This window comes from Lissotriton helveticus, chromosome 12 (genome assembly GCF_964261635.1).
Source record: "Lissotriton helveticus chromosome 12, aLisHel1.1, whole genome shotgun sequence".
NCBI classification, from domain to species: domain Eukaryota; kingdom Metazoa; phylum Chordata; class Amphibia; order Caudata; family Salamandridae; genus Lissotriton; species Lissotriton helveticus.
The window spans coordinates 153208199-153232075 of record NC_136073.1 but is presented as its reverse complement, the minus strand read 5'-3'; the positions used below and the strand labels follow the sequence as shown (position 1 = coordinate 153232075).

The window sequence follows — 23877 nt, the reverse complement described above, 5'->3', positions numbered from 1 at the left end:
TGAGGGGGTATATTTTGCCATGGAAAGTATGATTAATGCTGCAGAAAGAAAAATTAGGGCACATTTTGAGTGACTTCTCAAATCCTCTTCTATTTCATAAAAAAATTCTGATATGCAGTCTCCCAAGATGGCCACCAGAGACAAAAAAGCCCAAATGTAGCCCAAATATCACCCAGATGTAGCCCAAGTATAGCCCAATGACAGAATGTCCCAGAGTGTTCTAAAGAACAACTAGAGCGCTAACAGTCTTACTTATGACAAAAGTATGGCACACCAGAAGCCATCTTGATTGGAATGAAGTGGTAAGTCTGAAAACCTTTAATTTAAAAAGGAACAAAATGAGGGGGTTCATTTGGCCATTGAAAGTATGATTAGAGCTTCAGAAAGAAAAATTAGGGCAAATTTTGAGTGACTTCTCAAATCCTCTTCTATTTCATAAAAAAAGTTCTGACATGCAGACTGAAACATGCACTTTGAATACCAGCAGCAGACTTCCCTGGTGAGTAGTAGCTTTACTACAGTAATCTAATGAGCAACTAGAGTGCTAACATTCAGAATTTATGGCAAATGTGTGACACATCTGAATGCCTTCTTGATAGAACCAAAGTAAACAAGCATTGAAGATGCAATAGATCTAGCCCTCGTTTAAGTTAAAGCCATTCTGTATGTAATGAGGTGGCTGTTTAGCTTTGCTTTTATTAGTGTTTTTAAAACTTTCATGTAACTAACATGCATATGTATGCATATATGTATATGTATGCATGCATTTATATTTGTATTTATATAGATATGCAGATTATATATGTTTATATATGTATATATATATACACACATACATATATATAAATGCATATGAATATATATGCATATATATATATGTGTATATGTGTGCGTGTAGAGAGAGGTAGAGAGGTAGAGGTGTAGAGGTAGAGAGGTAGAGGTAGAGAGGTAGAGGTAGAGAGGTAGAGACTAGTAGAGAGAGAAGTAGAGAGAGGTAGCGAGGTAGAGAGTAGAGAGTGAGTAATAGAGAGTAGAGAGTGAGTAGTAGAGAGTAGTAGAGTGAATAGTAGAGTGAGTAGTAGAGAATAGTAGAGAGTGAGTAGTAGAGAGTAGTAGAGAGTAAGTAGTAGAGTGAGTAGTACAGAGCAGTAGAGAGCGAGTAGTAGAGAGTAGTAAAGAATGAGTAGTAGAGAGTAGTAGAGAGTGAGTAGTAGAGAGTGAGTAGTAGAGAGTGAGCAGCAGAGAGAGAGAATAGTAGAGAGTAGTAGAGAGTGAGTAGTAGAGTGAGTAGTAGAGAGTAGTAGAGAGAGTAGTAGAGAGTGAGTATTAGAGAGTAGTAGAGAGTGAGTAGTAGAGTGAGTAGTAGAGAGTGAGTAGTAGAGAGTAGTAGAGAGAGAGTAGTAGAGAGTGAGTAGTAGAGAGGAGTAGAGAGTGAGAAGTAGAGAGTGAGTAGTAGAGAGTAGTAGAGAGTGAGTAGTAAAGAGTGAGTAGTAGAGAGGGAGTAGTAGAGAGTGAAGAGTAGTAGAGAGTGAGTAGTAGAGAGTAGTAGATAGTGAGTAGTAGGGAGTGAAGAGTAGAGAGAGAGTAGTAGAGAGTAGTAGAGTAGTAGAGAATGAGTAGTAGAGAGTGAGTATTAGAGAGTAGTGGAGTAGTAGAGAGTAAGTAGTAGAGAGTAGTGGAGAATATTCCAAAGTTTGGCACAGCACCACTTGCACAATAGGTCCAATCAAATCATATCACTTAGAGTCCTTATTGAAGCGCTGAATCTTGGTGTATACTCAAATGCTTTTATTTTCCTTAAGTTTATGTACCACAGCCAGCCGACGCGTTTCGTTCTGTACAACAGAACTTCTTCAGGGCGTTCTTATTTCCTTCAAGTTATGTCGGTATCCTGTTGTCATATAACTAGATATTTCTTCCAAATGTTAGACGAGACGTAAGTACATTCTTATTCAAAGTACTAGGTATCAATTTTACCCACACAATTCGGGCAGACTTGAGTAATTTATAGCATCCTCAAAGTCAGTCTTTCAAAAATTCCAAAGTATAGGACATGATAATCCAAATCCAAACGTTTCTCAAGAAAAGTCATTTTCAATCGTTCGGAATATCGGCGTTTGGGCAGATATGACCCAGGGACCCACAGTATGCAAGGGGAATTAGTCCCCCCTCTGCAAACGCGCCAGTGGCCTGCGTTGCAGAGAGGTGTAAAAAGGGGCATAGCCTCATTACACCTCTGTGCAATGCAGCTCCCTGGCACATACTGGAGGTTCCAGGTGGGCTAGTTGGCCCCCAGGGACCCCTAGTATGCAAGGGGAATTAGTTCCCCCTCTTCAAACATGAACGGGGGCTGCGTTGCAGAGAGGTGTAAAAAAGGGTGTGGCCTCATTAAAACTCTCTGCAATGCAGCCCCCTGGCGCATACTGGAGGCTCCTGGTGGGCTAGTTGGCCACCAGGGACCCCCAGTATGCAAGGGGAATTAGTTCCCCCTCTGCAAACGCGCCAGGGGGCTGCATTGCAGAGAGGTGTAACAAGGGGCATAGCCTCATTACACCTCTGCAATGCAGCCCCCTGCGCATACTGGAGGTTCCAGGTGGGCTAGTTGGCCCCCAGGGGCCCCCAGTATGCAAGGGGAATTAGTTCCCCCTCTTCAAACATGCACGGGGGCTGTGTTGCAGAGAGGTGTAAAAAGGGGCGTGTCTTCATTACACCTCTCTGCAATGCAGTCCCCTGGCGCATACTGGAGATTCCTGGTGGGCTTTCAGGTCTTATATAGTTAGGAATTAGCATTAAAAAAAACTTTGAAATTCACTGAAAAAAACATAGGTTTCAGGCTTTATATAGTTAGGAATTAGCATTTAAAAAACCTTGCAAATTCACTCAAAAAACTATAAGTTTTAGGGTGTTATAGTTAGCTGGACATTTCACATATACAAAACCATTGAAATTGCTCCTATATAGTTAGTTGTACTAACTATATTTCGCGCACCCGCAATCCACTGCTGATGATGTCACATATTACATCATTCATGACATGGTCAGTGACTTGATAAGTTAGGGATCAAGGAGCTGGCAATGTCTCTAATATCATCTTTTCTGAAAAATAGAAGACAGACAGTGACTCTTCTTGACCATTTCAAATGAACCCCATATGTGCTCCCATGTGGGGTCCCTCAAGGCTCCTTGCTGAGCCCTTCCTTATTTAATATATATGTATTGGAACTGGCTCCGTTAGTCTGAAACTTTGGTTTCAATTTAACATCATACGCTGACAATACCCAGATCGGGATTGCGGCTCATAAAAATGTCCCTTCCCCAGCAATACAGTTTCAAAAATGCATGAGTGAAATCAGTGGCTGGATGGAAAGGCACTACCTCAAGCTGAATTTGAATAAAACCAAAGTGGTAACCTTCGGTAACCTCCAGCCTGGCTGGGACGCTCACTGGTGGCCGGCAGAGATTGGAGAAACACCAAAACCGGTAGAAAAAGCCAAAACCCTAGGGGTTCTGATAGACAGTAAACTCACCTTCACCCAACAAACGAATGCTACAGTCTCAGCCTCTTTCTACTTGATGAAAAAATTAAAGAAGGTCCTCTCCTATATTCTCCCTGAATCCAGGAGAACAGTGGTTACTACCTTAGTGTTATAGAAATTGGACTACTGTAATGGTCTTTATCTCGAATTACAGAAACAACATTTGAAAATGCGGCTGCCAGGCCCTTAATGAACCTCAAAATATGCATCAGTTTAGGTAGAAATCAGGACTTCATTGGTTGCCAGTGACAAAACGCATTGGGTTCAAAGCTCTTTGCTTAGCCTACGAAGCCCTGAATAACATAGGACAGGCATCTCTGAAAAGCCTATATTCATGGTACAACCCGGGGAGACAATTGAGGTCTTCCAATGGCGGGTTGATGGTAGTTCCTAGGATTCGAACATCGAGCTGGGGTGGCCGAAATATTGCCTACGACATGGCTAAAATTTGGAGCACGCTACCAAAGGAACTTGGAGCCTCTAGCTCCCTGGTCACTTTTAAGAAAAATCTAAAGACGTGGCTATTTCAGAATTAAGATGCTTCTGTGTTACAGGGTTGTTTCAGTCCAGCGCCAAGACACCACTGGGTAATCGTGCGCTATAGCAGTTATAATAACATAACAAGCACAGTGGATAGGTGAGGGCAGTTGAAAAATTGTGAAACACAGACAAAGAACTACACTTATTTCTACATAAATACAACACAATTCTTTTTGTTCTGGATGATCGCTGGTTTATTTTGTGAAAGTTAACTTTATAGTAGGTCTTTATATTATCCTGTTCACTGAGTCAGTTATGATATATTTCCTGATTGGACTTTAAAAAAATTATGGGTTATCAAAGTAACCATAGTGGCAAGAAATTGAAATATCGGTTAAGAGATGTATGGACATTCTCCAGTGCTTAAAAAAGTTTGTCTTATTCAGTGAACACTAGGTTTTGGGGTGAAGACTAGAAAATCACTCCTGAAATTCTTAGGAGACAATTTGTGAACCAACAGAATACAGTAATAGAATAAAGGTAATAGGGGAGGTAACCATCAATTAGTTGAGGAGTACTATGCCATGTATTAGTCAGTTTCAGCATACATTTGTATGTTCATAAACAATTAGCCTACCAGACATTTTGTGTACAGGGGTGAAAATGGTATGGACTTTTGAAATACTTTGTGCAGGACTTATGATGCTTAGGTTTAGTATGACAAAATAGACAAATGTGAGTGCAGAAGGTGCATTTAAGATGGCCGTATCTACTGTTATTGTAGGATTTTGTCAAGACCTCTGGCTGCTGGATATTTTAATTGTTGAAAATAGCATTTTGACACTGTCTATGTGATATATGCTTTTTTGAAAGACTATGGAATGGTTTCATATGGGTTATGCCATTACGGGAATATTTTCACAATTGTTTTTGGAAGATACAGAATAATGTGGGATGGTTATAACACAGTAAATTGTTTATTTTTTTAAAAAGGGGTTCAAGAGTATGAGAGTTAGTTCTCTATCAGATATATAGTTGTTTTCATTTAAATGCTCTACATGATTGATATGATCGTTAGAATATAATGGTTAACACCCGCCTATGTGAGTAGGCTGTGGCCTTTCTATACACTACAAGATGGTGACAACTCTTTTGAGAATTGAGATGAAATGTTGTCACTGTATTCTATTCGCTCATATAGGAATAAAAAGCAGTTCTAACATAGTGTTCTCCTCTTGCATGCAAGCAAGTATTCAGGAGTTCAACTATGTGTGCAGGTGACTCAATGATTAGGTTATCCATGCTCCCTCTTCCCCTCTTGACATCAGCAATTATTTTTGTTAAATGTGCCCAGCACGGTTATATTGTAGATACGTACGCCGAGTAATGAATATTGGATTGTAATATGGCTGAACTAAATCTTAGTCATCCCCTTAAGGTTACAAACAGTATTCCAACATAACATTTAAGATGTATCTATTGGAGACTGTAGATATGTGCATAGCATTGTCAACACAGTTAGATCCAGATGAGGTTGGAAAGTATTGATAGTCTGATGTATTAGATTTGTAAGAGGTCTTGGCAGGTCATTTCTACAGGTGGATGAGCAAACAAATTAACATGGAGTGCCGAGCCAGAGCAGAGCCCTAAAAATGGTTTCCATGTAAATCATGCATAAAATAATGTGTTTTGTGTTCATAAAATCAGATAAGGTCCCTTCAAAATGTAAGCAAGTGTACTTCTTCAGTATGTGAAGCTTTTACATTAATATGTCACAATATAGCACTGCAAAGTACTTATTTAAATTTAGGCAATAATCCACCAAGCACTCGTCTTCAAATATAGTCTGTAAGATCCCAATGTTCAAAATTCGTTTATTCCATCAATTCTTCATCAGATTTCTTCATCCAATATATGACAAAATAACAGCCAACACGTGTTTCGTCTGATCAGTATATGATATACAGACTTCTTCAGGGCTGTAATTGATACAGTAACCAAAATTACAAAAAGTAGTACTGGACTCAATATTCACAATAGAATACACCGAATCCGTGTAATAAGGAAAGGTAAGTCAAAGAAGTACCCGTCACCAAGAATAAAGCTTGAAAACCCAAAGTGTATCCATCAGTATCTAGTACCCGAGTCTGAGTACATTTCAACATATATTTTAGATCGTATAATTATAAGTAACCTAAAATACCAGATAGGACCCAGTCACCAACCACAATAGCAGATTGGTCAACATGCTAGTATTATTACATCCTCAGTAACTCACCATTACTCTTAATGCGAATAATTGTAATTCATAATCCTCACGGTAAAATCAAATTCTTCAGTCCAAACCAATCGAAGTAATAATCTGTAAGTAAAGCTAGTGTCTATTAATATACACTATATTTATATTATAGCGCTCATACGCCAAACTGAGGCTAAACACACTCCACTATCTTCCTGCCCAATTGCTGTATACTCCAAATTGGCCAGCACATCGCATAAGTATTAGCTACTGATATCTATACAGTTCTCTCAATAACTTCTCTGTTTGCAAAAGGTATACAGTCTGTGATTAACTAATATACAGTTGTATCATTATCCAGTAAATACCTTAATGTATGAGTAGAATCGCCTTCCAATAGTTTGCTTCGTCTCAAAGTTACAAAATCGGCATGGTCAAAGTCAGACCCTCGTAAATATTCCACAGTATCTCGCTATCCTTTTATCTATAGACCAAAATCAGTATAGTAAGTGCATTAGCGTGCGCCCTTGTGTCAATAGCGTCACATATAATGCGTATTCAAATCTCTAAATATCTGTATTGATATCAGTAACCAATAAATACCTCAGTCTTTAAGTAAATTCTCAATCCAATGTAAGGCTTCCCTGTTTACTTCGTTTCCAGTCAGCAGTAAGAGACTCTCAAAAGTATTCCGAAGTATCTCGCTATCCTCATAACAGTGGGCTGTAAACAAATTAATAAGGTGCATTAGCGAGCGCCCTTCTATCAAATAGGCATCTCACGCCCAGCGCTGGTTATGACTTTCAACTCACCGCATATCTGCTCCTCGCTCATCCATAGACGGTCGCGTTTGGCAGACGCGCCATCTTAGAGTAGCAATAAATAGTCTAAACCGCGGGCGCCATCTTTGAGTGGTGTGTCACAATGTATACGCATAATCCAACAGAGTATTCCCAGTCCTAACTATAATATGCAGCACATCTATATGCATTTAGTTCCCCAGCGTTAAATCTGTTAATACTCGACGCGTAATTGTTCATAAATCATCCTGAGGCTATCGCGTTGTACACGCGCGCCCTGTTTGAGTAGTAATATCTAACCACATACGCAGGCGCCATCTTGTAGTAGTAATTTACGAGTACGTAGTCATAATACTTTTAGAATATTATCAATTCTAGGATCGGGTTACTGCTAGACCACTTTGTCAGTAAGTACCATAAACTCATAGTTAATTATAATCCATTATTTCAATGTGGCGTAAGAAACGAAAAATAAGTGCTATTAATTACAAGCGCAACCCCCTGCGCTGTTTACATTCATTAATGTTTACACCCCACTGTTATGGGTATCTCAGATCGTATGTACGTGTATTAATGAAGTCTACGCATATTTCCACTAGTGTTCCTCATTATGTATATATTCCATTATACCAACATATTATATTACTACTATGAGTAATTCTCAATTTTCATTGGTCAATCTTATCAAGGTCCAATCGACCTACATCTGGCAGTGTGTGTCAGTTAAAAGGGTCCAAGTGGTATTATCATTCTGCTCTGGTTTAGCAGAGTTCTTACGTATATCCAGGAGTCAGGAAGATTATGAAAGGAGGACAGGGTAAGAATTACAGTAACAAACATAGTACATTCTATTCATCTGTACATCATTTAAGCTCTATCAGAGTAAAGCCTGAAACGTGGCTATCAGAGTAAAGTGGTTGAGGAGGCAGTGACTAGAGCCAAGAAACTGAAGAGGACAACAACCCTCAAAGACAAGTCTAGTGTACGTAAAGATGAAAAGATTCGTCTAATTACAAATTATGGTACTGATAGTGCCCAACTGTATAAAATCCTGAATAAACACTGGCATCTTTTACAGATGGATATAGACCTAATACCTTTTATTGGAGACAAACCTGGACTTACTTTTAGAAGGGGTCGCACTCTTTCTAACTTTGTCAGTCCTAGCTACCCTTTGAAGAAAACAGTTCCTGACTGGCTCACTGGGAGATCTACAGGCTTCCACAAATGTGGAAGATGTAGCTCCTGTAGGTGGGCGGTAAACAAGATCAGAACTTTCAACTATAACAATACAGGTGAACATCAGATTAACATGTTTATTAACTGTGATACTACTTTTGTTGTTTATGTTATAGTTTGTTCTTGTAAACAGATTTATGTTGGTAGCACCATCAGAAAATTGAAAGACAGAATGGTTGAACATTTCCGAGCACTGAAAACAGGGGATACTCGCTATCCCATAGCCTCCCACATCGTTAGGAACTTTCATGAAAAAGAGAAACATGTTTTTAAATACCATGGAATCGATCACATCAAATCTGATGTTAGAGGTGGGAATAGGCAATTACAGTTAAGACGCAGAGAAGTTATGTGGCTATTAAAGCTTAAGGCAGTTGAACGTGGTCTGAACATCGACCACGAATTTGAATACTATCTAGGACAAGAATGACTCATGGAGTTTGAGCAAAGTATATGGCTTTACTCTGATAGAGCTTAAATGATGTACAGATGAATAGAATGTACTATGTTTGTTACTGTAATTCTTACCCTGTCCTCCTTTCATAATCTTCCTGACTCCTGGATATACGTAAGAACTCTGCTAAACCAGAGCAGAATGATAATACCACTTGGACCCTTTTAACTGACACACACTGCCAGATGTAGGTCGATTGGACCTTGATAAGATTGACCAATGAAAATTGAGAATTACTCATAGTAGTAATATAATATGTTGGTATAATGGAATATATACATAATGAGGAACACTAGTGGAAATATGCGTAGACTTCATTAATACACGTACATACGATCTGAGATACCCATAACAGTGGGGTGTAAACATTAATGAATGTAAACAGCGCAGGGGGTTGCGCTTGTAATTAATAGCACTTATTTTTCGTTTCTTACGCCACATTGAAATAATGGATTATAATTAACTATGAGTTTATGGTACTTACTGACAAAGTGGTCTAGCAGTAACCCGATCCTAGAATTGATAATATTCTAAAAGTATTATGACTACGTACTCGTAAATTACTACTACAAGATGGCGCCTGCGTATGTGGTTAGATATTACTACTCAAACAGGGCGCGCGTGTACAACGCGATAGCCTCAGGATGATTTATGAACAATTACGCGGCGAGTATTAACAGATTTAACGCTGGGGAACTAAATGCATATAGATGTGCTGCATATTATAGTTAGGACTGGGAATACTCTGTTGGATTATGCGTATACATTGTGACACACCACTCAAAGATGGCGCCCGCGGTTTAGACTATTTATTGCTACTCTAAGATGGCGCGTCTGCCAAACGCGACCGTCTATGGATGAGCGAGGAGCAGATATGCGGTGAGTTGAAAGTCATAACCAGCGCTGGGCGTGAGATGCCTATTTGATAGAAGGGCGCTCGCTAATGCACCTTATTAATTTGTTTACAGCCCACTGTTATGAGGATAGCGAGATACTTCGGAATACTTTTGAGAGTCTCTTACTGCTGACTGGAAACGAAGTAAACAGGGAAGCCTTACATTGGATTGAGAATTTACTTAAAGACTGAGGTATTTATTGGTTACTGATATCAATACAGATATTTAGAGATTTGAATACGCATTATATGTGACGCTATTGACACAAGGGCGCACGCTAATGCACTTACTATACTGATTTCGGTCTATAGATAAAAGGATAGCGAGATACTGTGGAATATTTACGAGGGTCTGACTTTGACCATGCCGATTTTGTAACTTTGAGACGAAGCAAACTATTGGAAGGCGATTCTACTCATACATTAAGGTATTTACTGGATAATGATACAACTGTATATTAGTTAATCACAGACTTTATACCTTTTGCAAACAGAGAAGTTATTGAGAGAACTGTATAGATATCAGTAGCTAATACTTATGCGATGTGCTGGCCAATTTGGAGTATACAGCAATTGGGCAGGAAGATAGTGGAGTGTGTTTAGCCTCAGTTTGGCGTATGAGCGCTATAATATAAATATAGTGTATATTAATAGACACTAGCTTTACTTACAGATTATTACTTCGATTGGTTTGGACTGAAGAATTTGATTTTACCGTGAGGATTATGAATTACAATTATTCGCATTAAGAGTAATGGTGAGTTACTGAGGATGTAATAATACTAGCATGTTGACCAATCTGCTATTGTGGTTGGTGACTGGGTCCTATCTGGTATTTTAGGTTACTTATAATTATACGATCTAAAATATATGTTGAAATGTACTCAGACTCGGGTACTAGATACTGATGGATACACTTTGGGTTTTCAAGCTTTATTCTTGGTGACGGGTACTTCTTTGACTTACCTTTCCTTATTACACGGATTCGGTGTATTCTATTGTGAATATTGAGTCCAGTACTACTTTTTGTAATTTTGGTTACTGTATCAATTACAGCCCTGAAGAAGTCTGTATATCATATACTGATCAGACGAAACACGTGTTGGCTGTTATTTTGTCATATATTGGATGAAGAAATCTGATGAAGAATTGATGGAATAAACGAATTTTGAACATTGGGATCTTACAGACTATATTTGAAGACGAGTGCTTGGTGGATTATTGCCTATGTTTAGTCATTTATGACATTTATTGAGTAGTGGTAACCTACTCTCTCCACTTAGAGCACCAATTGGACTTGAAATTGTGTTTACCTGCTTATACACGCTGTGCGCTTCATATTAACTGTTACCATTATTGCTTTAGTACTTATTTAAATTGATAGGTTTTAAAGATGGATGAAGAACAACTGTCTCCAGCTCAACGCAAAGAAAACAGAGATCATGATCGTCGGTAGGAGGGCGGAACTGTGGGGGGACAAGTGGTGGCCCGTTGAACTGGGGCCGGTCCCCCGCCCGGTCACTGAACTAAAGAACTTGGGAGTATGGATGGACCCTGCTTTTAGTTTTGTGGGCCATTCGAAGAAAATCGCGGCCTGCTGTTTCGGTATCTTGCGGTCGCTGCGTCCCATTCTGAAGTTCTTTGACCATGGCACCAGGCAGCTGATAGTCCAGGCCACTGTGTTATCTCGCCTGGACTATGCAAGCTCTCTCCTGGTAGGGACCAATGTGGCCGAGACTACCCGCCTCCAACGCGTGCAGAACGCCGCGGCGAGAGCCATTGTTGGCTTACCTCGAACGAGCTCCGTCTCTGGTGCCCTGAGATCACTGCACTGGCTGCCCATCAAGTCACGTATCCAGTTTAAAGTGCTGTGTCTGGCGTTTAAGATCTTGAGGGGAGGAGGTCCGCCAATTCTTGCAGATCTTTTGTCTTGGTATGTTCCTTCCCGCTCTCTGAGATCTGGAGGCCAAGCTCTCGCCGTGATCTCTCGATACAGGTTGTGTCGGGTTGGTGGCCGATCCTTCCGGGTCAGGGCAGCCGAGCTTTGGAACTCCCTCCCAGTGGAACTGCGGCTATTAGACGATCTGTTAGCTTTTCGCAAAGCTTTGAAAACCTTTCTCTTTTAAATGCCCTTCCTGTTTTTATGTGTTGTGTTCTTGGTAATGGTTGCACATTTCCTGCTATGCGCCAGGACGCCCCTTAGCTGGGGCAGCTGTGCGCAATATAAATGTGCGTAACATAACATAACATAACAGATGAACCTATAGCTGAATCAAGAGGCAAAAATTTTGTCATGTAAACCCTGTACATGACCAATATTATTATAGAGCAACATTAAAGTCTATTCAACCAAACACACAAGGTTGTTGCACAACTAGTTTGCAGAACTTACATATTTAAAAGTGTTTTCATAAGCAATAATTGTTCTGCCAGGGTTGTGGAGTAAAAACCTCTGTCGCCCTGGTGGAGTTCCCAACCACCGAATTTATAAATGATCTTGAAGCTGATGATCTTTTATAAAGCAGTGGTAGGAACCGCCGTGATGACGTTTCTGTCAATACAATCCTCTGTGTGGTACAAGTCTGAATTTGCATGAAGCTACCCTGCACCAAACCATATTGTATTTTTATTTTCAACATTTTGGAGGGAAAATAACAAAGTAAGGCTTGTCTTGCCAAGAAAGTCATCTCCCATGGGAGGAGGAGCATTATTTGATTTTTACTGTCTCTCACAACCAGGGTTTGCTTGCCGGGGACAGACAGTCAAACAAATGGCTACATATCTGCGCATCCTGATTGGATGGGCAAACATGTAGCCATTTCTCTGACAGCCCTCACTCCATCGCTTGACTCACTCCGAGGTTTGACTGTGTTGTGACAGAGTAGTCACTGTTGTAGTCAATACAAAGGCCTGGCACATTTGAATTGGGCCGAAAAACCTCACGTTGACATTGTGAATACTCCATTGCCACTGCAACAGCATTTACACACAATCAACTTATAAATCAGGCCTTATGTTTTTACCTCTTTCTGCATTTGTTAGTTGTTATTTTATAGTGCAAACTCGACCTGAAGAAATGTTAGTACTTTACTTGAGTAACATTACACGGGGTCCCGTTCATTGTTTTTTTTTAGGTGAAGGGAGATTAAGTAATTTGCTCAGAATCACAGGATGTTGAGCCGATGCTAAGACTTAAACCTGATTCACCAGTTCCCAAGTTGGAAGCTCTGGCTGTAAAGTCACATCCTGGATAGAGGAAAGGTGGAGGCAGAATCCACTTGAAAGCTTGGGTCATTATTGTCTCGAGGTTTCAAAACACCCTTGAGCTGACCCAGAGCCAGGCTTCAGGCTTGAGCCTGACCCGAGCTTCCAGAGGCTCACCCACCTCTAGTAATTTCCGGTTCACCAATATGGCATCCATCATTTATAACATTGAATTTAAGTATAAATCTAGCATACAGTAAGACATGATCTCAATTCGGTGCGTCTTGAATGTGTCTTTAGATTTCCCAATTTAAGTTGGGGTTATAAACTTATCATGATAATGTATTCTCCATTTTGCTTGTGAGTGTGTCCTTATATTCTTAGTATGTGAGGGCGCACATGATTTGGCCAATATGGTGGCCATTATCCAGGTTCAAATATATGGTCTTGGAGCTGGAGTAGATGGAAAAGAGAGGACCTATTTGGCTGCTCCTTGCCCATCTATCTCATCTGGGTCAGGTCAGGCCGAGCCAGTGTAGATAATATAACATTGGGATTCATGAAACAGGGCTGCGGACCATCTTTATTTTGGATGCCCAATAGACATAATGAATTTTAAATATTGATATTGAAAATATTTGATGCATGGCACAATTATATGTTCGAATATCACAAAAAATGAAGTTGGCAGCTGCTAAATTGTGAATATTTGTGCAGGTGTGTTTTCATGTTACATGCAGATTGAAAACCAAAAATAATATTTTTGTAATTCTTATTTTACAGAAAAATTAACACCCTATAATTGAAAACATGGCTCATGTCTTAGTGTTATACCTTTTGCAGTTATGGTTATCATTAGGTAAGGATTTCCAGATTATATTTTTGGAAAATATGTCTGTTCAATTGGCGGAGTGTATACACATGCTTTGGTTAATCACCTAATATTTAGTTGATGTCGGTGTTCACATAAGGCTTTACAGGATGAGCTATCTAAAAATACAAATTGTAAAAGCATAAGTGAGACTGAACTGAAGTAATGACTATATACAGGTGTAAAATCATTAGGATGTTGGTGTTTAATTTGGTTATAGAATGGAAGATGGAGTTGTTTGTCCCATAGTTAATAGACTATGTAATATTGCACCTCACTTGTATGTAAGTGAGCAAGAACATTTACATAAGATATACTCAAGATTTGACTATTTTGTGACAATACGTTGTTACATTTGGTTGGGATTGCTATATTTTCCCTGTCTTGTTTCTCTGTTTCATATGCATACAATGAATATACCGCTATTATACATAATCTGGATTATGAAAACATTTTCATGCACATATTAGGAGAAAGGATTGTTGTGTCGATTCTACAGTATTCTGTCTTCCTTTTGATTACCATTGCATGGTCACATAATAGTTTGAAATATTTGAGACATGCTTTTAGTGTCTCGGTTTTTGTATTGTCTCTGGTCATATGTATGTGGTTTTAACAACAAATGTATTAAATATATACTTTTTTAAATTGGAAGAAGCGCTCACTGTGTACAGGGGAAAACGTTAGATGTATGTTCAATGAATTGCAATTGAATGATTAAATGAAGATTTAATTGACACAGCTGTCTTTTAAAAGAAGCATCTTTGAATGACAAATTGGAAGACTGTTAATGAGCTCACTTTAAACGTAAGACTTTTATTAGGACCTCTCTATGTATTTCCTTTAAGCATTTGGAAATGGTACAGGGATAGAGATCCAGCACATGAAGTGCTATTCGGATGAGTGAAATGGAAAATTAATATAGAAACTATCAGCTAGAAACTAAAGCTTATGACATTTAAAGCTAGATTGGATCAGGAAATTAGGGCAAAAATACAGAGCCTGGCAATGCTAGCATTTGATTGGTTGATGAGTATGCTCAATGAAAGAAACTCTTTCGCCTCTGGAGATAGACTGTCTAACACCAATGTAAAGATTTAACACAGGGCATATTACCCGAATGGCTGGGTAGTTCAGGTGACTGGGACAACAAAATAGAGCATGTTCAGTCCCAGTATGAATGTCACATAGGTTTGATAACGGATGTGGTTAGAGAATCTGCCATTTTGAAGAAGGAGAAGGAATTAACACCAGTGGCTTATTTGTAAAAACATAAGTGCTAGGGCTCTCTTCAGGAGTCAGCGTGCACCAGCCCGTTTCTCCTGTTAGTGCTGCCTAAAACAGAACCAACCACTAACCATAAAAGTGGAGATAGGATGTGGCCTAATTGCCGGAGCCGCCAGCTTCGTAGCTGGGGAACCAGACTCGATTCTCTGCGTCTGCTCAACATCCTGTGATTCTGGGCAAATCACTTAATTTCCTGTGCCTACCATACCTGTCCTTAATTGAGCTCATGAAAAGCGCCGGTGTGATAATTAAGTGCTGGCGCTGAGCACCGGAAACCACAGGCTCAAATAAAACAGTGGTTAACAACGAAGAATACAGAGCCTGCCACCTTCAATGCTTTGTGAGTGAAGAAGAGTGGACAACCATCATAATATTGCTATCTGATCCCACATGGCATTAAAGGGCACCCATGAGACAAAGGGTCATAAAACATATATGCTGGCTCCCCCCTTTCTAGGACGATTCTCGCGTTACCCAGTAGTATCTAATTCTGAAACAGACTCAGGTCTGCATGCTCACCTGTGATATTGGTTGAATATGCCACCCCTGTTGGGATGTATGACGTTACAACGCATACTTTTACAACGCCTACCTTTACATCGCAAGTTTTACAACGCATACCATTACAACGCATAATGCTTTTGGGCGCTGGATAGTGAATAGTTTAATTTACTATTCCAACTCCAGTCCCCGTGGATAGTAGGGAAGGTGTTGGATAGTACATTAAACCTATTCCCTATCCTAGAGCGCCCCCCAGGGCTATGCGTTGTAATAGTTTGCGTTGTAAAAGTTGCGTTGTAATGGTAGTTCGTTGTAAAAGTTTCGTTGTAAAGGCTGTATACCCCCCTGATGTGCCATTCTAACTTTAAAAAGGGGGTGGTGATGGACAGAGTATCTGAGTTAATCAGAACACTCCTACCCAGTCAACAGATCAGGGCTTGATCCATCACCGTTTTTTAGCTCACTGCACCATCCCAGTTCAGAACCTGGCTACATGCAAATTAGTCTGTCCCTGGCCCAGTGCATCATGGGAACAGGGCAGACCAAACTACCAAGCCAATTCTTTACTGGAAAGGAAACAAGCTTCCGGGGACCGGTTTCTGGCATTACAGCCGTCTTCGGCCCAGCTTGCTTGAATCCTGATGGTGCAGTGAGCAAGGGACTCATGTCTGAGTATACCCTTCCACACTTGTGGTGGCCAAAACGATTCAAAAAGGGGGTGGTGATGGACAGAGTATCTGAGTTAATCAGAACACTCCTACCCAGTCAACAGATCAGGGCTTGATCCATCACCGTTTTTTAGCTCACTGCACCATCCCAGTTCAGAACCTGGCTACATGCAAATTAGTCTGTCCCTGGCCCAGTGCATCATGGGAACAGGGCAGACCAAACTACCAAGCCAATTCTTTACTGGAAAGGAAACAAGCTTCCGGGGTAGTTGTGATTCATGTAAAGTTTCTGAATCGCTTGCTGGCACTTGCTCCTTCTATAAAGACTCTCCATCACTAAACAAATACTTCACCAGGCTGAACAACGCCCTATTCCTTTAGCGTTGTCTAAAAATGCCTGTTGATTGGTTCATTAACATTAAGGAATGTACATTGCCTGACCCATGACAACACTCCTGAAACAAACTGAGGCAGTTTGAAGGATGTGCCTTGAATCTGAAGAGGAAAGTGCACCTGTAGAATGCCTTTGCCCATCTTTTTCTTTTTAGTTCTCTTGTGGAGCTCCTATGCCAGTCTTTGCAAGAATATTTCACCCTGCACCTTCCAAAAAGGGCATTTTAAAGATGCTCCCATAATCTGATCTACTCACATCCAACTCTAGACAGGTGAAACAGAGGAACCTGGCCATTATTAGTTGAGATTGCCACTCAAGCGTGTATTATGTTTGGACTTCTAGCTCTATTTGATCTAAAGCGCTTTACAATGCTATCATGATTAGCAGCATCAACAACCCCACCGAGGCATAGATGGAACAGAATTACAGGCTCAGAAATTGTGCATCAAATCCAAATCCTCACACAGGGCTTCCTACCAGCACACCTTTCAAATCACCAATATAATCTTTGTAGAAACAAGTGCACCATATAGATTTAAAACCATCTTTGCCACACTAGCCTTCTTGGCAAATTTAAGATAAGCTGAACAATAGCCAGCCCTCATGTACAACACAACTCTTTGCACAAAGAGGACAACACTCACCCAGACATCTCTCAAACTACTCACAATGGTTCTGCCCTGGAATTATACCTTAAAAACCAGATAACATTAAACAATCATTTATGCTGATAAGGGCTCACTGAAAAGGATGCAACATATTAAAATTACCAATACACACCCAGAAATCAGCGTGGTCATACACCTGACTCCCATGGGCTGAAACTCCCTCAGAAAGAGAGTTCAAGGCAATAGCATTTGACGTATGAGCATGTAAACAAGCATCAGCAACACCAGTAGGTCTGCCTTTTGACATGCTTTGTGTCCTGAGAATGGCGGGTATTTTCAGTGTCTCAAAGTAAACCATATTTTGTCATTTGCACTTCCACTGCTTGTGCGTGGTGTGTGTGTGTGTGGGGGGGGGGTATAGCCTTTCACTGTTATTACCTGTGCTGCACTTGTTCTGTGTGTGTGTGTTTGTGTGCATGTATTTAAAGGAAGCTTGCACTCCTGCTGCTACTTGTGCTGTACTGGTGCTGTTGGCTGCAGTGAATAAGGAAAACAAAAAGTAATTGCTTTCTGTATGCAATACTTATATGAGATACAAAACAAAATGTGTTTTGTGAAATGATTCATTGTTCTTTTGAGTAGTACTTTGTGTACTGCTATGCATGTACTCCCTAGAAGGAGGAATGACAGCCACAAGCATGAGAAGAGACATCAATACTCCTTTGGGTGGTGCAAAAGCCTACTTTAAGAATATATTCAAGAACTAGTAACAAAAACTGTTGCAGAGAGCTTCGCTGTGAAGCCACACTTTGAGATAAATAAATGAGCCTCCAGGGGAACCCATTTTAGACCCACACCATTATTTAGGCCTTTGAACCAAGACCAAAAGTACATACCTGCAGCTCCATTTCTAGGGTGGTATTCGGCTCTAGGATGCTATGCACCATGCTGTCCGTCACTGGAAAGTTGTTTGGGATTTTGTCACACCTCTTGATCAGCATGGGATCCACACCATTGAGGAACTGGTACCCAAAGAACGTATCTTCTTTCCAGTGTTTTGACACATATTCTATGAGACAGAGAGCACAGGAATGTTGATAAGATTACTCTAGCTAGACAATAATAATCTTTATCCTTTGTGTGTTTTGTGTTCATTATGAAGACAATCAAGCCTTCTCATTTATCGCTTCAGAATCTGCAGCCCTTTTTTTGTGGTTTGCCCTCTTAGCGCTAAGCACTTTTCAATGAGTGTTTTCAGTATTTGATGCAATTGGGACCTGTGAAAAAGTAAAATATTACTTGAAATTGATGGTTGTCCACCTCAAGTAATAAAGTCACTAACCCTGTTGGTTGCAGTCAAAGGTTTCAATAACTTAAACCTGAGGTCAATCACTGGCATTTATGGCTCAAAGCAGACCGGCTTAATTTATGGCACAAAGCAGACCGGCTTAACTTAAGGAAAATGTGTTAAGCATTGAGAAGTACCAAAACAGTTAACAAAAAATCAGAAGCACGACACATTGTTATGTTACGTAATTTTTTTTATAGAGCACACTAATACCAAAAAGCCTTCTTCGCACTGACATCCTTACATCCTTGAATCACCAGATCAGAATTGAAGATATGATGTATGTCGGTAACCTGCTGACATATGTTTAAACAGGGGATTGAGATCATTAAAATATACAATCAAAGAGTATATTAAAACTGCCAAGTTTTTTAGATCTTTTCTGAATTTCAATAGGTTATCTTGGATTCTCAGGTGGTCTGAAAGCAGGTTCCAGCATTTGGAGGGGGAGTGGAAGAACCTTCACCCTCGTCAGTGAAACTTTTTTATTCTGGGTACTTACAACTTCTTAGCAGTACTAGAGTGTAAGGTTCCTGAGTGTGTACCACTTAAAGATGTCCTGCAGAATGGATGGGCCTTCTTTATATAGCCCTTTGTAGTCCCAGCAGAGTGCTTTAAATTAAATTCATGCTTGAACAGGGAGCCAATGTAACTCTCTTATAGACTTAGTGACCAAGCAGAATTTTGGAAGATTTAGAAGAACTCTGGCTGCTGCATTTTGGAGCATTTGAAGTTTAGTAAGGACTCTTGTTTGAGATCCTACAAATAATGCATTGATTTTAGAGATGACAAGTGCTAAGACTACTGCGTTCTTCAACTCAAGTGTGACGTATGGCAGGATTTTTCTTCAGATCCTCAACATAGGGAAACAATAGGATGTTACCTGGTTAGTGTGTTCAATTAAGGTTAATCTTCTGTTGCACATATTACACAGGTTTCTAGCTTTCTCTTCTGGTACTGGTAGGGGCCCTAAGTTGGGTGGTCAACCGGTCCTGATCCAAAATGCGTCATTGTTATCAAACAACAAGACCTCTGTTTAATCAGAGTTAAGTTTTAAAAAGTTAAGGTTCATCCATTAAGCAATGCTATTCATCCATGCCTTGAACTTTATTGAGACATATACCTTTAATTGGGTCTCGTCAGCATAAGAGCACGCAGAGAATCCAAATGATTTAATCAGTTCTGCTAGTGGAGTGATGCAACATTAAAAAGAGTTGACTCAATGAAGACCCCTGAGGGACTCCACTAGGGAGTTTAAAAGTGGTGGATGTGAAATCACCCAGGGAAACTACTTGTTCTCTATTAGTCAGAAAGGATGTGATCAGAATGAGAGCTGGTCCTTTTATGCCTATAGTTTCCAGGTGCTTAATGAGGGAGTGGTGTGTAGAATCTAATAAAAGTAGGGAACTCAGTTGGTGCTGTATCCAAGTTGTAGTTTTATTTCCATTCCAATTTCTTAGGATAAGCAGTAAGATAATCCAAAGGTTACAAGGTATAAAGTATGAAGCCCCACTGGGAGCAGAATCCCTGCTGCTCAGCCTCCAGATATAACTCACAATAGAATCAAACATACACAAAACGAAGTCTAGGTGACATCACAGATACAGGCGGAGCAGCTTAGAACAAACACTAAAGAAGGACAGAGAGGGAGGAAAAGCAGGATCTAACATAGTGGTCCACCATATCAAGTGCGGCCGATAGGTCCAATAAGCCCCCACTGTCTTGTTTGTCTACAATAGATCTACTCTCCTCTATGGCACCCAGAAGAGCAGATTCTGTGATGTGCCAGGGCCTAAACCCATGTTGCGTGGGTTCATGGCAGTTGTTAGTGTCAAGAAAGACAATGATCTCTTGATTCATTACTTTTTCCGGATTTCTGACCGGTAATGGTAGGAGTGAGATGGGCCCAGGGTGGGTGTTTTGTTAGAGGTAGTATTGAAGCATTTTTTCAGAGAGATGGAGAACAGCCAGTCTCCAGGATCTTGTCCATTATTGTAATAAGATGTAATGCCAAGGTATCCGAGACTGAGTCCAGCACATCTTGAGGGCGAGTATCAGTGGGAGATCCAGATATAATAGTTCTTAGATGGGAATTTATTTGGTCTGTGTGAGCCGCCTAAAAGTACTAAAAATAGAGAAGGAGTCCTGGTCATCTCGAATCAAGATTGTGGTAGTGTTAGATGTATTTCAAGTCTGAACGCATTAGTCGTTTGACTGGTGAATTCTTGATGTATGTTATTAACTTTATTAAAAAAGACATTTGCAAATTCTTCACAGAGATCTTGACTGGCTGTGATTTTATTTGTATTCCCAAGCGTAGATAGTGCTTTAGATAGCTCCTTGGAGGAATTCCTAGCAACTTTTGGTTTAAAAGTTGGTTTTAGTTACTTTGATCTCCTTTCTATATTCCTTTAATAATTTTTTATAGCTTAGTTTTTCTTGAGGACTGCAGTACGCTTTGCACACCTCCTCTGGATACTTACATTTTTTCTTTACCTCCAAAAGATCTTGGGAAAACCATGGTATGAGGGCGTATTCCAGTGGCGTACTTAGTTTATTGAGGAGACTATCTGCGATTCCGCCTCATTTATCCATGAATTATAGTTCATTGAAGCCTGCTCTACATTATCGCTTGGTGAGGGGATTGCTTATTTCAGCAATGCATCAAGTTTGAGACTGCCCATCTTTTTCCAAGCCTCATGTTTGCATATTGCAGGTTCATGATTTTGTTTGGATTTACTCATAGGTGTGTTTAATTTAAACAGGATAGCTTTATGGTCAGTCCCATAAGTGGGAGTCATTTATCAATCCTTAAGTCCAATTTGTTGGATTACATGCCATCGAGTATATGGGCAGCAGCAAAAAGATCAAAGATTTAAACTTTGAACATTTTCTAAAAGCGTTTGTGTTTTTATCGTCCCACTGTTCTAGATGAAAATTAAAATCACCTGGAATGGTAAATGAGGAGTAGTCAACACAGGTTTCCATAATGAATGAATGAATGAATGAGAGACATTTGTAAAGCGCATGGCTACCAAAGGCCACCCAGCGCATAAAGGACACACCTAAACTGAGAAATAGAGACAAGATCAGGAAAACAGAAAAGTTTTAAGATATTTGCGGAAGCGAAGATGATTGGCCTCAAGACAGATGAAGTCTGGTTGCTGGTTCCAGTTTTTAGCAGAAATGACAGAGAAGAGACGGACCCCACTCCGGACTCGATTGAATCTGGGGACAATGGCAAGATGTTTCGACTCAGAGCGTAAAGGTCTTCCAGGGACATACAAAGAGATGATAGATTCAAGAATCGGAGGCGAGCTAGCCGCAAGTGATTTATGGGTAATACACAAGGCCTTAAATTGAATTTTTGTATCTACTGCCAGCCAGTGCAGTGCCTTGATGTGCGGCTTAGGCTTCTGTCATCTCTGTTGCGGGCTTGCATAAGAAGTCGTACAGCACAGTTTTGGACCGTTTGAAGTTTTTTTAAAGTCGAATCGGAGGAGCCCAAATAGAGCACATTGGCATAGTCAACCCTTGATAAAATCAGAGCTTGAACCAGCAGTTTCCTGGCACTAAAAGGCAGGATGGGCAGGATCCTCCTACTCATTTTAAGAATGCCGTAACAGGAGCCAGCAACCCTGGACGCCTGAGTCTTAAAACTCAGGTTGTGATCCAGCCAGACTCCCAGGCTTTTTACTTGGTTTTAGGGGGCAGGCATTTCTCCCATGCATTTCAGCCAAAGGGTACTGATCTCCAAGCTGGTAGCCCTTCCCAGAAACATCAATTCAGTTTTAGCCGAATTCAGTTTAAGGAAAGAGGAGTACATCCAGGCCAAAACTTTTTCCAAACAATTAGCCAAGATTAACCTATTGTTGTTCAACAGATTAAGGGACACAATAAGCGGAGTATCGTCAGGGTACGTGACGATCTTAACTACAAACGGCTCGACAATCTAAAGGACGCATATAGACATTAAAAGTGTGGGGCTAAGAGAAGAGCCCTGCAGCACCCCACACCGTAATGGCATTCAAATGGAGGTGGCATTATTCTCAAATACTAAAGTACAAAAACCCCATTGTGAATTGTTTTTCTTGGCCTGGAGGGCTATAAATCAGAACACCATTAAAGGTATAGGTATTTAGAATTTTTTTTGTGCAAATAATAGAGGCTCTGAATAAAGTTGAGAAGGGGGCTTAACTAATGCTTTGACCATATCGCAATGGAATATTGCTAGACCACCGCCTTTCCTGAGTGGTCTATCAAGTCTGGCAGCTTCATAGCCTTCTGGCATACACACGATGAAGTCTGGGTTGGATGCCTCATTCGCCCATGTTTCAGTTAAGAATGCTATATCTGTGTCTGTGTGTTCTAATAGCTCTGTTAATTCTACGGTATGCTTAATCAGGGATTGTGTGTTGAGTAGGCACTTGATTTCGTAATTATTATCTTTGGACCGTATCTTGAATTGGAGTATTCTTTGTTATTGAGTTTTCTTGTAGGCATGGAAAGATTCCCAATTTAAGATGACAATTGCTATATTTAAAGGGAGTTCCTATTCTGTTAGCATCTATGGGGGGACACACGTTAGTCCTACCTTGTTTGTTTATATTCAACAGAGCTTCTCTGGTGTTCGATTGGCTGGAAAAAGGGCCAGGGTTTCTGGCACTTTGTGCTGTCCGACCGTGGACTGACGCAGACGGGTTAGTCTTTGGCACACCTTCGGTGCACCAGCCGCGTGCGCACTGCGTGCATACGCTCTCACCTGAGTTAAGTAGCCCTCCATTAGAGATGACTTGTCTAAAGCACCAGAGTAAAGTGCAGGCTAGGAACTTGTGGCAAAATGAAAAAAAGGACTTTTAACTGGGGTCTAGCAACCCCTGCAACTCTCACAAGCTCCCTTGTGAGAGGCTGCATACTGGTAACATAAATCAACAGAAAGAAAAAGTGTGGATTAAAATCATAAAATAAGTAAAATCGGGTGCAAAACATTGAAACATTTAAAACCTCTTTCTGATGTAAAAAAGTAATGACAAATGCAATAAATATAATAACATCAAAAGGACAAAACTCTAATAAGGGGAACCAAAAATAATTTTTGTTTAAAGAATTTGAGTGAAAATAGCACCAAAATGTGCAAAGCACCAAAGGCAGTTGATGACTGCATAGATGGGGCCTAGACACAATATGAGGTCAACTGTGATGGGGCAAGTTTCAGATACACCAAGTTGGGGCTTGAAAGTATTTCCAAAAAGTGTCTAAGTCCCAATCTGAAAAGAGACATTTTTCTGAGAAAAAAACTCTTCCCCAATTGGGAAAAACCTGGAATTTACCCTAGCCTTCAGGCCCTCATGGG

General features: G+C 40.3%; 1 protein-coding gene across 2 annotated transcripts in view; it reads right to left on the bottom strand.

Annotated features, from left to right (window-relative positions):
- The window catches only part of LOC144798263 (hydroperoxide isomerase ALOXE3-like), a 211574-nt gene that overhangs the window by 73737 nt on the left and 113960 nt on the right, over window positions 1-23877 (bottom strand). For both annotated transcript variants that reach the window (XM_078669028.1, XM_078669027.1), the window contains exon 6: window positions 18073-18245. In XM_078669028.1, coding sequence (XP_078525154.1) covers window positions 18073-18245 — 173 coding nt within the window. The remainder of the gene's footprint in view (window positions 1-18072; window positions 18246-23877) is intronic.